This window comes from Tamandua tetradactyla, chromosome 24 (assembly GCF_023851605.1).
Source record: "Tamandua tetradactyla isolate mTamTet1 chromosome 24, mTamTet1.pri, whole genome shotgun sequence".
Lineage (NCBI taxonomy): Eukaryota > Metazoa > Chordata > Mammalia > Pilosa > Myrmecophagidae > Tamandua > Tamandua tetradactyla.
In genome coordinates this window covers 41,277,564-41,291,577 of record NC_135350.1, presented here as the reverse complement: position 1 = coordinate 41,291,577, position 14,014 = coordinate 41,277,564, and the positions used below count along the sequence as shown (strand labels likewise).

The 14,014-nt window shown below is 37.3% G+C and overlaps 1 protein-coding gene across 7 annotated transcripts in view; it reads left to right on the top strand.

Annotated features, from left to right (window-relative positions):
• ARHGAP24 (Rho GTPase activating protein 24) overlaps positions 1-14,014 on the top strand; it is a 539,804-nt gene that overhangs the window by 450,957 nt on the left and 74,833 nt on the right. Inside the window, exon 1 of one of the 7 annotated variants that reach the window (XM_077142946.1) lies at positions 1,476-2,774. The exons of the other annotated variants lie outside the window; for them this stretch is intronic. Coding sequence (XP_076999061.1) covers positions 2,660-2,774 — 115 coding nt within the window. The 5' untranslated portion in view covers positions 1,476-2,659. Of the gene's footprint in view, positions 1-1,475; positions 2,775-14,014 lie in introns of those variants that run through there. 7 annotated transcript variants of the gene reach the window in all.

The following is a 14,014-nucleotide window of genomic DNA, read 5'->3' as shown; positions in this document are numbered from 1 at the left end:
TTTTACCATTACAGTAATGAACATTTTGTTAAAATATAAGCAACATTGAAGGAGCTTTCTAGCTCTTCAGTTCCATTAAGTGAAGATCATAAAATGTAGGGCTTTGGAATGATTGGCTTCATATTTTAAGAAAGCAAATTTACAACAACTATTCAGATGGGGGAAGGAAACTAATGGAAATGTGCAAAGTTTGCATTCCCTCTTGACTTTCTGGCCTCATTTCAAAGCTCAGTGTTGAATTTAGAGACCTCAACTTTGTATTATTTGCTTTAAACCAGTCACTTCCCTTATTAGTAATGCTAACTGCGAAGCATACCAAGCTGCTTTGACATCCAAAAGTTGGGTTGTCAAAGCCTTTATTTAGCTTTGCAAAAGTTGAGTTTTTTTTTTTTTTGACACTGGGTTTCTTTTCCAATGTTCAAAAAGCAATGTTTACAGAAGTGCCCACTTAGCCCAGAATCGAGGGCAAGTGTGAATCTGTTACTTATTCAATAAATCTGAGTGCTTAGCCTAATTTTATCTAATAACAAAATCAGGTTCTTCCCATGTATTTCAATCTCCGAAAGAGTTGAGTCAGAGACCCTCCAAAGCAGAATGAAATTCTATACATGAATAATCCTTAAAATGAATAATTGGCCTGTGGGTAGACAGGGGTTGATTAAGAGGTAAAGTGATCTTAAAGAAGAATCTCCACCTTCTTGCCTCTGGCACAAATCAACTGTGTGATCTCAGATAAGTGGTTTTACCACTCTCACTTTCAGAATTCTCATCTATGAAATAAGAAAATTGAGCAAAATGTTTTCAACTGAGTTTCTTCACAGCCCCCAAACTTGTGATTAATGTGTTCCTTTCATACCGAAGCTCAGATCAATGAATTTTTCAGTTAGCTGAAGTATTTCTAGGACCAGCACTGTCTCCTTCTTCATCATATGAGCTAAAACTTCATGGTTCTTTCATTTCTAGGCAGTATGCTGAAGGAATAAAATAATATTTAATCATAGGTCAGAAATAATTGCGAATGAACCTTGCAATAACCAAATATCCACTACCTATGTGGATATGCTAGTCTGAGTAATGTTTCTAATACTCTTCAATTTTATAATGTTCCTGTGAATGGCTAGGAAGGAACTCAGAGTCTTTGGGGTGAATTGGGGTTAAAGCACCAGCATTCCAAATCTGTTCATGGAACAGCCAAGTGAATGAATGATTAACCAAATGGGCAAATTGTTCATTAAGTGGGTCTGAAAGTGTTGGTGGAGTTGGGGGTTGGGGTGGAGAAGTATTCTCATGCAAGAGAATGATAGAATGTTAGAAACAGGATAGTTTTTTTTTTAACTATACCCAAAGAAATACATATGCATGTATACATACACGCACACACACACACACACACACACACACACACACGCTGATTTGTGATTATATTGCAGACTCCTACTAGATTTAAAAGATTCTCCTATTTTACTGACACACACATATTTACATGTACACGTTTGTTGTGTTTTAATGATATGCACATTTAAATCAGTACACACAAATAGATTCAACTGCAAAGTATCTAAAAGAAAATCTTATATAGGAGGAGAAAAATGTCAGGAGAGAGGAGGCAACAAGTTTGCCCCCTTGGGGATGGTTCGATGCTGTTTGATCTCAGGAGGGGCCAAGTCAGCTGCTATAAAGATGCAGCAGAAGAGGACAGCCAGGAAGTAAAGGCAGAGTCAAAAAGGGAACGATCGGAGTCCACACCGCTGCCTTGGCATTCTCCCCCTCCCTCATATTGTTGTGGCTGCACCTGCTGCATGTGACCAGCGGGCACTGAAGGCAGCCGCAGCTACAGCAATGATGAGGCAGCCGCAGCTCTGCCAGCTTCCATCCAGCTCTCATTGAAAAAAAGGGGAGACGGAGCAGGAGGAGGGGGAGGAGACACTCCCTGCAGAGCTGCCTCCCCCCAGCAGATCCAAGGAGCCTCTAGGAATGAGCACCCAGCTGTTCTGAGGTGGTGATTCCCTTAGGAGCCCTGGGAGTTGGAACACAGAAAGGAAAAGGGAGAAGACTGCAGAAAGCATCAAAGGATAAGGGGTGCTATAAAAGGAACAGGGGAGTCCTTTGAAAAGATTCTATCATGCACTAAAATGCCTTCTGGAGAAGGTGCCATTATTTTCCTCCCCTTTTGCTCAGATGAAAGGCTCCAGCAAGGACCGTCCTGAATATTCCTCAGGGGCCTTTTTGTCATTGTTCCTCTTTTCCCTGCACAAGGCTGTTTGCTGACCTTTCCTAAGGAAGCTCAATCCCCCCCAGTTCCAGCTGAGAAGACAGTTCTTAATAAAAATACAAACAAACAAAACAATTCCTGCTGTTCGAATGGGAGGTGTAGCTTGCTTGCTGCGATTCGTTTTGCTGTGACATTTTGGAAGGTCTGCAGAAACTTAAAAACTACCTTAAAAACTCCCTGGATTAGGCAAAAGAAAAGGTTTTTGCCAGAAAGGAGTCAATGAGAAGTGATCTATCTATAACCCAGGACCTGGATGATCAAACCTTCCAGTTCTAAGAATCAGCACTACAAACCTAACAAATAAACATGCGAAGGAGTGCCTGTGGGGTATTGCAAAGAAACAGGTTTTAAAGGAAGCCTGAAGCTGGTTCAGAACTTCTGGCCTGTATGAAGCCTGAAGACCAAAACACTGGGGGGCGCCCCTCAGGTGCCTTAGCATCTACTCCTTTCATCCCTAAAGCTACATACAGAAGAATCAAAAGGTGTTTTAGTTTTCGGAAAGGTAGGTAGTTGGTATGTGAATGTCCTTTTGGAGAAATAGCCCTATGTTCTCTGATGCTTTCAGATCTGTTTTTGCTCAGATAAAATGGGTGTTCGGAACTTGTCCAGTTTTAGGACTGTACAAGAGCGATTTGTGTGTGCTTGCTTGTCTAGACCTATTTTTTCAAGTTTCACACTGATCTACTCATTCTGTCTGTGAACGGGCAGGGTAGGTGGTGCTTCAGGAAAGGTGGTCCTGTAGAAATCATTTTACTGTTGAGGAACTAAGCAAAGCTGGGCTGGCCATCCTGAGGGGAGCGGCCGCGTCTACCCTGGGCTACTCCCAGATTGAAGTCAAGCAGCCACAATGTGACCCCCTTGAAATGGGTCCCTGTTTTGTGCCCCCACTTTGTCAATTTTGGTTCTGGTCACCTGTGCTTGCCTCATGTCACCTGTGAAAAAATTTTGATAATCACATTGTCTGTGGTGAACGTTTCAGGAAGATTTCAACCATATTGATTATCATTGGCTAAAAATAGGAGTCACCTTGACTTTCCAAATATATCATAATGTGGTATTGGGAGATGCCAAAGATATTCACTATTGGGAATAGGGAGTGGGGAAATATAAGGAAACCAAGCCATCTCTGAATTGATTTGTTTTGGGGGGAGTTAAAGGGTATATAAAGGTAAAATGAAATGTCTTTAGAAAATGTGGAGTTATCAAGATATTTTTAAGTCTCCTTTTGCTTAAAATGGGAACAATTAAAGTGAATGATTATTTACTAGAAACTAGAGCGTTATAATTTTAATGTCATATATATAGTAAGCAGTTTAAATAGGAGCTGATTTAAATAGTGTCTAGCATTCTTCTCTCTTCCGTTTTTTCCTATTTGCCACTTTCTGATTAACCCTCTCTACTTAGTAACCAATAAAAACTGAGAATAAAACAAAATAAGAAAAAGCAAATAAACAAAATATGGTGGGAGCTTCTTTGCACTAAAGACTTTTTTTTTCTGCTTTCTTTTTAAGCAGTTAACGTCTGGATATGAGCATTATATATTATCGGCACGGAATTCAGTGGGTTAATGTTCACATCTTATCTATTAAGATAATTAAATAAGAAATACACGTCTCACATTTTATGGAGCCATAGAGATTTTATGTTTACTGTAAGTTTGCATGATTGATAAACAAATCGGCAGTGACAGAAATTGAAAAAAGCTAAGGACTCATTGCTTATAGGACATTTCCCTCTGCTCCTAGTTCCTCACCCTTTAGCAACTAGATTGGGTCTATCCAAACATATGGAAAAGGCCTACTTTGCATGGTTATTGCTGTGCATTTGCCACCTGAGATGTTTTGGGGACAATTAATTGCACAGAGCAAGGCCAATTTTATATTTTCCACCTTCAATTCTCCAAAAGTAGAGTATAGCGTATCTGCAAGAATTCTGGTTTGCACGTGCGCTTCCCTTTTCTCCTTGAATACAAAACTGGGAGAAGGCAGCCCCTTGGGAAGAGAAATACCGTGAACTGGCAAATGGCAATCACAGGGGTGGGGAATAGCTTCCATCTATCATCTCCTGGGGACTATTTTTAAAGTGTTGTCCTTTCCTCTGCAAAGCCTTAGTAATTTGGGGAATGTTTAGCATTTGAGTAAAGGATTAACAGATTTTTAATTTACAAAGCAGTGTTCTGGTTTCTATCAGAACCATGAAGGAGGGGTGGGAGTGGGGGTGGGGGTGCAGGAAGCATTCAGCTGTTTTAAGTTTCCTTTCTCTCTCTCTGGAGCCACATACCAGCCTTTCTCTGTTCAGTGGCTGCACGGCCGCAGTTATGCGGTTGCACCCTGGGAGAGAAGGTGTGCAGCTGCTGCGGCTGCCACCGCCGCAGCGCTGTGCTGTTTCTGTACTGTGCTAATCATTCATGTCAGCTGCTGCAGGAAGCAGAGGCTGTTTACATCTTTATTTAAGGCATGGCCCTGAAAAGAAAGAACTTCATTTTCAATCCTGGGTCCAAACTCCATGCCACCTTAAGAAAAGAGTTCCTGTTTGTGCTTTATTTAATCTCTGTGCTCAAGTATTTCTAGAAGTGGACATGTGTTTCGGAGTTCCTCTCCCAAGCCTGTTCAAGAGCATAGCTTAAGTCATTTCACTGAAGGCAATAAGGAGAGTCATGAAGTGGGGAAAAGCGTCCATAAGTTAAAAAAAATTGATGTGTCTGCTTTTCCTAATTCACATTTAAAACATATTTTCAGGTTGTTAATGGCAGTCTGACAGGAGAGGAGATGCAGGACCTTAGAAATGGTGTCAGAATGAAGTTCCTTGTTGAGTAAATTTCTAGAGGCCCGGTGATGTAAGAGTTTGCATGCTATTCAAGCTGAAGCGCACTTCACAGAGTTCCTTTTCTTCCAGACCTCTTCTCTCCTTTACTAATCTTTTCATCTCTTGTCCTTTGTGTAGCTACTAATAAAGGCCACTGGAAATGTTTTCCTAGTGGTTTTAAAAATGTAGATACTAAAAAACATCCCTTAGGCAAGATGCTGGGGATCGTGGTGCTTTGGATTTATTTTTTGGCAATTTAAAGACAATTATGCATTTTTAAAGTCCTGTCATTTTTTTCCCCAGAATTTAAAATTATGTATTTTTGCCTCCATGAAGTATTATTAAGGATATAATAGATCCTTTAATAACTTGGTAGCCCACAACACTGAGTCCTGACAGTGTTAATTTGTAGTCATTATAGACCAGTTGGTTTGAGATTGTTATAATCACAAATCATAGTTGTAGAGTAAAAATTTAAATCTGACTTCAGCTTGTCTTTCCCTGAGTTGCTTCTTTCTTGGTGATAAGACATCATCAATTCCTGTGTGGCCTTTCAACATTAACCAAGTGGTGCTCATACTCCTTTCATTCTTCCTTCTTTAAGTGCTTTTAGCTCCTTTTCTATTTCTGCAACCTTGGTTCTTGTGCCTTTATTGTTTCATGCATGCAATTTATTTAAACCTTCTAGTGGCTTTTCAAGATAGCACCCAGCCTCACCTTCTTTCCACTCCCAACATTCTTCATAAACTCCCACAACACAGTCGTCTCATGAAGCATTGCTCAATCTGTATTTCTAAAACAGTACTGTCGAGCATCTTTCCACAGCTCAAAAATATTTGATGGATTCCTATTACCTAAAAGATGAAGTCCTAATTTTTTTGTGTTATTTTCAGGGCCTTCTAACCTATATACCTCTGATTCCCCAAGACTATTCTATTCTTTCTCTCTAAACACATCTATTACACCAGCTCTTTGCTTTTGTCTACTTTATTCCTTCTGCTATGGTGTTCCCTCTTCTTCATTGTCTATTTAAATTTTTTGTTTTCATCAAGACATTGTTGGCTCTTATTTCTTCATCATACCTTCTCTGCTCATTCATTATTCGTTTTACTCTGTAGCCCTTACTTTTCGTATGAATGCTACCTCTTGACCATTGCATCCTCATAGATATCACAAAGCACTTTAGACACATTTTTGGTCAAAAATAGGCATTCGTTTATTTTTTCTCAAAGAGAAAAAAGGCAGTGGGTTTATTTAACCACAGATTAGGTTGATCACAAACTGGTGAGGTGCGGTGTTACTGTCTATCTTTTTCTGCCAATTCATAGACAACAATGACTCAAAGCAGGACGCCTTTAAAACTTTGATGAATAAGAACAACATTCTCTTTAAAGTTTATTATATGTTGTGAATGTTATGATTGCATTTGTGGAAATTGATTTGTCCAACAAATGCTGTTGCACAAATTGTTTTAGTTTCCTAACAGTTAAAACAAATACCATACAGTGGGTTGATTTAGCAGCAGGAATTTATTGGTTTATGGTTTCAGAGGCAAGAAGTCTGGCTTCCTCCCTGAACTGATTATTTTCTGGCTGGCAATCTTTGGGGTTCCTTTTTTGTTGCACAGCAATATATATATGGAGCTGTCCACTCCTTTCTCTTCCGGTTACCATTGACACCCAGCTTCTGGCTGTTTCACTCTGTGTCTTCTCTTCCATCTCACCTTCACTCTGCTAATAAGGGTCTCCAGTAATGTGGATTAAAGATGAACCTGATTCAGTTGGGCTACATCTTAACTTTTTAACATCTTGGAGAGATCTTATTTACAATGCATCCACACCCACCAGAATGCAGACTGAGACAAAGAACGTGTCCAAACTGGAATACACAAATTCAGTTCACCACACAAATCCTTACAATTATAAAATAAGCAGCTCATTAAGTCAAAATCTTATGGAACATCTACCAAGTGATACGGGAATGAGAAAGTAGACAAAAAAGCTTGTCTCAAATTTATAACCTGATAGTCGCCTTAGTGATAAAGAAATATAAATAATTTCTTTACTAGGTAATAAACACTAGATCAAATTATCTATGAAGTTTGAGGAGTCCATGAACAAGATTAACCATGGGCTCATCTAAAAATGCAGTGATTCTCCTGCACTGTACAAAATCAGATTTAATCTTTGGAAATTACAAAAAGACATTTCTCCGATTTATCTGAGAGTGATCAGCATACTGTTCAATAAGGTCATAAAAGAAATATTGAGGGGCTATCCTATGCAGTGGCAATGAGTTTGAAGGGGACCAAAGTGTGATTAAACGACGAGGGTGAAGTAAGGAAGAATCTAAATTGACTCTCAAATGACGCTTTGATGATTTGGGAAGTAGCTGGTACCAGTAACTGAAATCAGGATTACAGGAAGCAGAACAGATTATGAAGAAAAAAAAAATGGCTGTCAATTTTAGAAATTATGAATTTTGAAATACCCATGTTAAGAAGTCTAATGGGGAGTTAGAAATCCAATACTAGAGATCATAAGAGTGGCCCAAATTGAGATACAAATTTGGAAATAATTAGGCTGAGAAACTGTATCAATTAAGATGAAAATAGGACTGAGGATAGAACTCAGAGTACCAATAATCATATTAAAAAGGCATAAGTAGCCTAGTCAAGAAAGCAACTGAGAAGGATATTCTGAGTAGTAAGAACTGTGTAACTAGTAGAATGTGTCAGGAAGAAGAGTGAGGTTGATGGTTTTAAAGGGAGTGAGGCATAAAGTAATATAAAAAATAAGTTTGGCCCTGATGATTTGGCAACTAGGAAGCTGTAGAGAAAGTCAACTTAGTGGTGTGATGCTGTCAGAGGCCAATTTGCAATATGTTGGCAAGTAGAAGGAAAATGATGAAATAGATCCAGTTATATTTAAGTGAGAAATGAACAGCAAAGAGGATAAGTAGTTAAATGGCACAGAGGGTTTGTATTTGTTTGTTTATTCATTTTTAGGATGGCTGGAATTTGAGCATGTTTATCTTATCATACTCACTAGTTCACAGGCTGTTCCTGGTATTGTGACTATAAATCACATGTAAAGGAGAAGCCTTACCAAACCTGAAGGATGTTTAGATTTCCTTCTTTCTCTCTCTCCAGTTGAAACAGCCTCCCACGGGTATAATACATCCACTTATGTGATTTACTTTCTCAGACTACTGCAAAGTTATGTTCTGGGTGATGATTTATGGCACCATCAAAGTAATACCAGGGGAAGCATGCGTGACATATGTCATCACCCTGAAATTCCCAGGACAGTTTTGACAGGGAGAGTAGAAACCTCATGGGAATTTAAATTGCCGTACCTAGGTTTGTTTGCATGACCCATGCCACAGGGAATATTCTCGTTAATAATCTACTAATCAATGTGTCCTCTCCCCATGCTGCTCCTTAGGGATAACACATGCTTTCTTGTTATTTTTAAAATTTCATGTTTCGCTGCACCCTCAAGGAAAATTCCAAATAAAGCAACTAAAAGATTTGGGCTTTGTGTATTTTTTTCTTACTTCAGTAACTTTTCATCCAAAGGACATTCTCACACAGGGATTAACTCACACCTACCATTCATTATAAACCAAAAGACCTTTGCCTGACATCCTTTGTCCTACGCTACAGAATGGAAAGTATATGTTTTATAGTATATTATAATTCTTCACTAATTCTTTGCAAGATCAGTTCAAACACAGAAAACTATCATTTCTTCCACAAGGATTCCCAAGCCAAAGTAGATTTTGTCTCCATAATTTAACTTTTTTGCATATTGCTATTGCTAGAAATCTTTTCCTTGAGCAGCATGCTCACTGAAGCTCCAGAGTTTCATCTTTTTCCATTTTATTTCTGACATTCCCTCAAATTTACATTTTCTCGGCATAAATCACCTCTCCTAGTGTGATAAGAGGAACTGAGGTCAGAAAGCTAGTAAATGGCAGCTTTCTATTTCCATAGCTCAGGTTTTAAAATTTTGCGGATTACCTGGTATTGTGTAAAGGCTACAGAATAGCTCTGAAATCGAACTGCCCTGGGCAAATCTAGGCTTCACCATTTGTTACCTGTGTAATATCTCAACAAGTTACTGAAACTTCCTGTGTATCATTTCCTCATCAGTGAAATGGGGGTAGGGACAGCACCTCGCTCACAGAGTTCTTTGTGTTTAAATGCGAGAGATGTTGAGAAAACGCTGTACCATAGGTAGTACAGGTTAGCGATCACTTAGAACACAGAAAAGATATGCTATGTTATTAAGTTTTTAATGTACTGATATTTTAAATTAGTAGAAAACAAAGATTCATTATAATTGTGATTAAATAAAGAGGGGAAAAGCCTGTATTGAGGAGTGAGCACAGTATATGGATTACATTTCTGCCATTTGGTGCCCTGTAATCTGGGAAAATTTAATCCCCCAGCTAAACTAAAATGTACTCCTTCCTTTCTCACTTCCCTGAGATCTTTTTATTTATTTATTTTTATTTTTTTAATTAGAGAAGTTGTAGGTTTACAGAAAAATCATGTAAAAAATACAGTGTTTTCATAACCCCCCTATTGTTGACATGTTGCATTAGTGTGGTACCTTTGTGACAACTGATGAAAGAATATTAAAATTGTACTATTGACTATAGTCCTTAGTTTACATTAGGTTTATTTTTCCTATACAAATCCTATATTAACACCTTGAATTAGTGTGGTACATTTGTTAAAATTCGTCAAAGAACATCTTTATGCTTGTGCTATTAACTAATGTCCATTATTTAAAATAGCATTCACTATGTTATACAATCCTATGTTTTATCTTTTAATGTATATTCTAGTAACATATATATGACCTGAATCTTACCTTACAACCACATTCACATATTTAATTAAGTGATGTTAATTAACATTCATGATATTATGCTACCATCATTACTATCCATTTCCAAAATTTTACAATCAACCAAAATAGATATTCTGAACAAGTTAAGCGTTAACATCTCATTCTCTACCCCCAACCCAACCATTGGTAATTTATATTCTAGATTCTAACTCTATGAATTTGCTTATTCTAATTACTTCCTTTCAGTGAAGTTATACAACATTTATCCTTTTGTGTCTAGCATATTTCATTCTGCATACTGCCTTCGAGGTTCATCTGTGTTGTCGCATGTATCAGGACTTCATTCCTTTTTAATGCTAGATAACATTCCATTGCAAGTATATACCGCATTTTGTCTAGCCATTCACTGGTTTATGGGCACTTGAGTTGCTTCCATATTTGGGCAATTGTGAATAATGCCGCTATGAACATCGTTGTGCAAGTATCTCTTTGAATCCCTGCTTTCAATTCTTCTGGGTATATACCTAATAGAGGGATTGCCAGGTCATATGATAAATCTATACTTAGTTTTCTGAGGACCTGCCAAACTGTCTTCCGTAGCAGCTACACCATTTTATATTCTCACTGGCACTGAATGAGTGTTTCTATTTCTCTACATCCTTTCCAAAACTTGAAATCTTCTGGTTTTTAATAGCAGTTGTGCCAATTTGAAAATATTATGTACCCCAGAAAAGCCATGTTTTACTCCTGATTCAATCTTGTGGAGGCAGCCATTTCTTTTAATCCTGATTCAAAAATGTATGCTGGAAACTTTTGATAAGATTGTCTCTGAAGGAGATATGATGATGCAATCTTGGGTGTGGCTTTTGATTACATGGAAATATGACTCCATCCATTCCTGGTGGGTATTGATTAATTTTCTAGAGACTTTAAAAGGGGAAACATTTTGGAGAAAGGACAAAACGAAAGAGCCAACAGAAACTTCTGAGCAGAGCTGACACAGGTGCCAAAACTTGGAGAACAGAGACACAGATGTTTGGGGATGCTTGGAGCCCAACAGATGTTGCCATGCAATGTTAAGCAAGCAGCCAGAACCTGGAGAGGGCCAAGGGAAGCCAAGAGATGAAAACCAGCCCCGGAAAAGCAAAATGAGGAACCCCCACAGGAAGAGAAGCTGAAGGCAAGGGAGCCCAACCAGCAGATGGCAGTCACGTGACTTCCCAGCTGACAGAGGTGTTCCAGATCCACAGTCCTTTCTTGAATGAAAGTAACCTCCTGCTGGTGCCTTAATTTGGATGTCATCACTTCCTTAGAACTATAACCTTGAAACTTATTAAATTTCCCTTTTTGAAAGCCATTCCAGTTCTGGTATGTTGCATTCAGGTAGCTTGCAAATGAACACAGTAGTCATTCTGATAGGTGTGAAAAGTTATCTCATGGTTTGATTTGCATTTCTCTAATAGCTAGTGATGTTGAGCACCTTCTCATGTTCTTTTTAGCTATTTTACATCCTCTTTGGAAAAATGTTTATTAAGTCTTTTCCCCATTTTTAAATTGCCTTGAGTGTTATTTTATTGTAGGATTACTTTATATATCCTGGATATTAAGCCCTTGTGAGGTATGTGGCTTTTCCAAATATTTTCTCGCAGTGAGCTGACTGCCTTTTCAATTTCGTGATAAAGTCCTTTGATGCAAAAAGTTTTTAATTTTGATGGAAGGCAAATTTATCTATTTTTTTTTCTTTTGTTGCTTGTGTTTTCGGTGTAAATCTTAGAATTCACTCGCTAATGTAAGATACAGATTTTTTTCTACATTTTTTCTAGGAGTTTTATAGTCCTGATTCTTATATTTGGGTCATTGGTTTGTTTGAGTTAATTTTTGTACATGTGAGATAGGGTCCTCCTTTATTCCTTTGTATATAGATATCCAGTTCTCCCAACTCCTACTGCAGAAAAGACTTTTCTTTCCCAACTGAGGGGACTTAGCAGCCTTGTCAAAAATCAAATTGCTATAGATTTGAGATCTATTTCAGAACATCCAATTAAATTCCTTTAGTCTTTATAATATCTATCCCTATGCCAGCACCATGCTTTTTTGACAAATGTAGCTTTGTAAAAAGCTTTAAATTCCAAATTTGTTCTTCTCTTTCAGCATTTCTTTGGTTATTTAGTGCCCATTACTCTTCCAAATAAATGTGTTAATTGGCTTTTCCATTTTTGCAAAGTAGGCTGTTGAAATTTTGATTGGGATTGCGTTGAATCTGTAACTCACTTTGGGTGGAATTGGCATCTTAATGATACTTAGTCTTCCAATCCATGAACATGAATGTCCTTCCACTTATTTAGGTCTTCTTCGTATTTCTGGCAATGTTTTATAGTTTCCTGTGTACAAGACTTTTTTATCTATGGGTAAATTCATTCCTAGATATTTTATTCTTTTAGATGCCATTGTAAATGGATTTTTCCTGATTCCCTTCTCATATTTCTTATTACTAGTGTATAGAAACACTACTGATAATTGCATATTGATCTAGTACCCTACCATTTTGCTGAATTCATTTATTAGCTCTAGTAGTTTTGTGGTAAAAAAAATAGGATTTTTTATCTATATAGATTCATACCACCCAAAAATTGTGGAAGTTCTACTTTTCCTTTTTGATTTGGATACCTTTTATTTCTTTTCCTCGTCTAACTTCTCTGCCTAGAACTTCCAGTACAATACTGAATAGCAGGGTGACAGTGGGCATCCTTGTCTTCTTCCAGATCTTAGGGAAAACTTTCAGTCTTTTGGCATTGAGCATGAAGTTTGATGTTGGGTTTTCATATATGCCCTTTATCATACTGAGGAAGTTTCCTTATATTCCTATTTTTCTAAGTGTTTTTATCAATACAGAATGTTGTATTTTTTCAAATGTCTCTTCTGACTCAATGAAGATGTTCATGTGGCTTTTTCCTCTACATTTTGTTAATGTGGTGTATTACATGAATTGGTTTTCTTATGTTGAATTACCCTTGCATATTTGGGATAAAACCCACTTGCTCATAATGTACAATTCTTTTGATGTGCTGTTACATTCAATCTGCAAATGTTTATTTGAGGAATTTTGCAGCTATATTTATAAGAGAAATTGGTCTGTGTAGTATCTTTATCTGGCTTTGCTATTAGTGTGATATTGGCCTTAAAGAATGAGTTAGGTAGTGATACCTTCAATTTTTTTCAAGAATTTGAACAGAACTGGTATAAATTCTTCTTGGAATTAGTAGTAGAATTTACCTGTGACACCATCTGGTCCTGGAATATTTATTGGGAGGTTTTGATGACTGATTTAATCTCTTTATTTGTAATTGGTCTTTTGAGGTCTTCCATTTCTTCTAGAACCTGTGTCGGTTGCTTGTGTTTCTAAGAATATGTCCATGTCATTTAGGTCATCTAATCTGTTGGCATACAGCTGTTCATAGTATCCTCTTCTAATGCTCTTTTATTTCTGTGGGGTCTGTATGTATGCCCCACCCCTCATTTCTGATTGTATTTACTTGCATCTTCCCTTTTATTCTATGTCAGTCTAGGTAAAATTTGTCAATTTTATTGATCTTTTCAAAGAACCAACTTTACTTTTAGTTTTGTTAATTCAGTCTATTTTTATTTTATTCTCAAGTTCATCTCTAATGTTTTTGTTATTTCCTTATGCTTGCTTTTGGTTTAGTTTGCTGTTACTTTTCTAGATCCTCCAGGTGTGCAGTTAGGTCTTGGATTTTAGCTTTCTCTTCTTTTTAATGTAAGCATCTAGGGCTATCAAGTTCCTTTTCAGCACTGCTTTTACTGTATCCCATTGTTTTAATATATTGTGTTCTCATTTGCATTCATCTCAAGATATATACTGATTTCCCTTGCAATTTCTTCTTTGACCTGTTGATTGCTTAAGAATGTTATTTAATTTCCATACATTGATGGATTTTCCAGTTCTCTGCCTGTTATTGATTTACAGCTTCATTTCATTATGATCCAAGAGGATAATTGTATAATTTCAATCTTTTAAATTTACTGAGACTTGTTTTATAACCCAAAGTGTGATTGA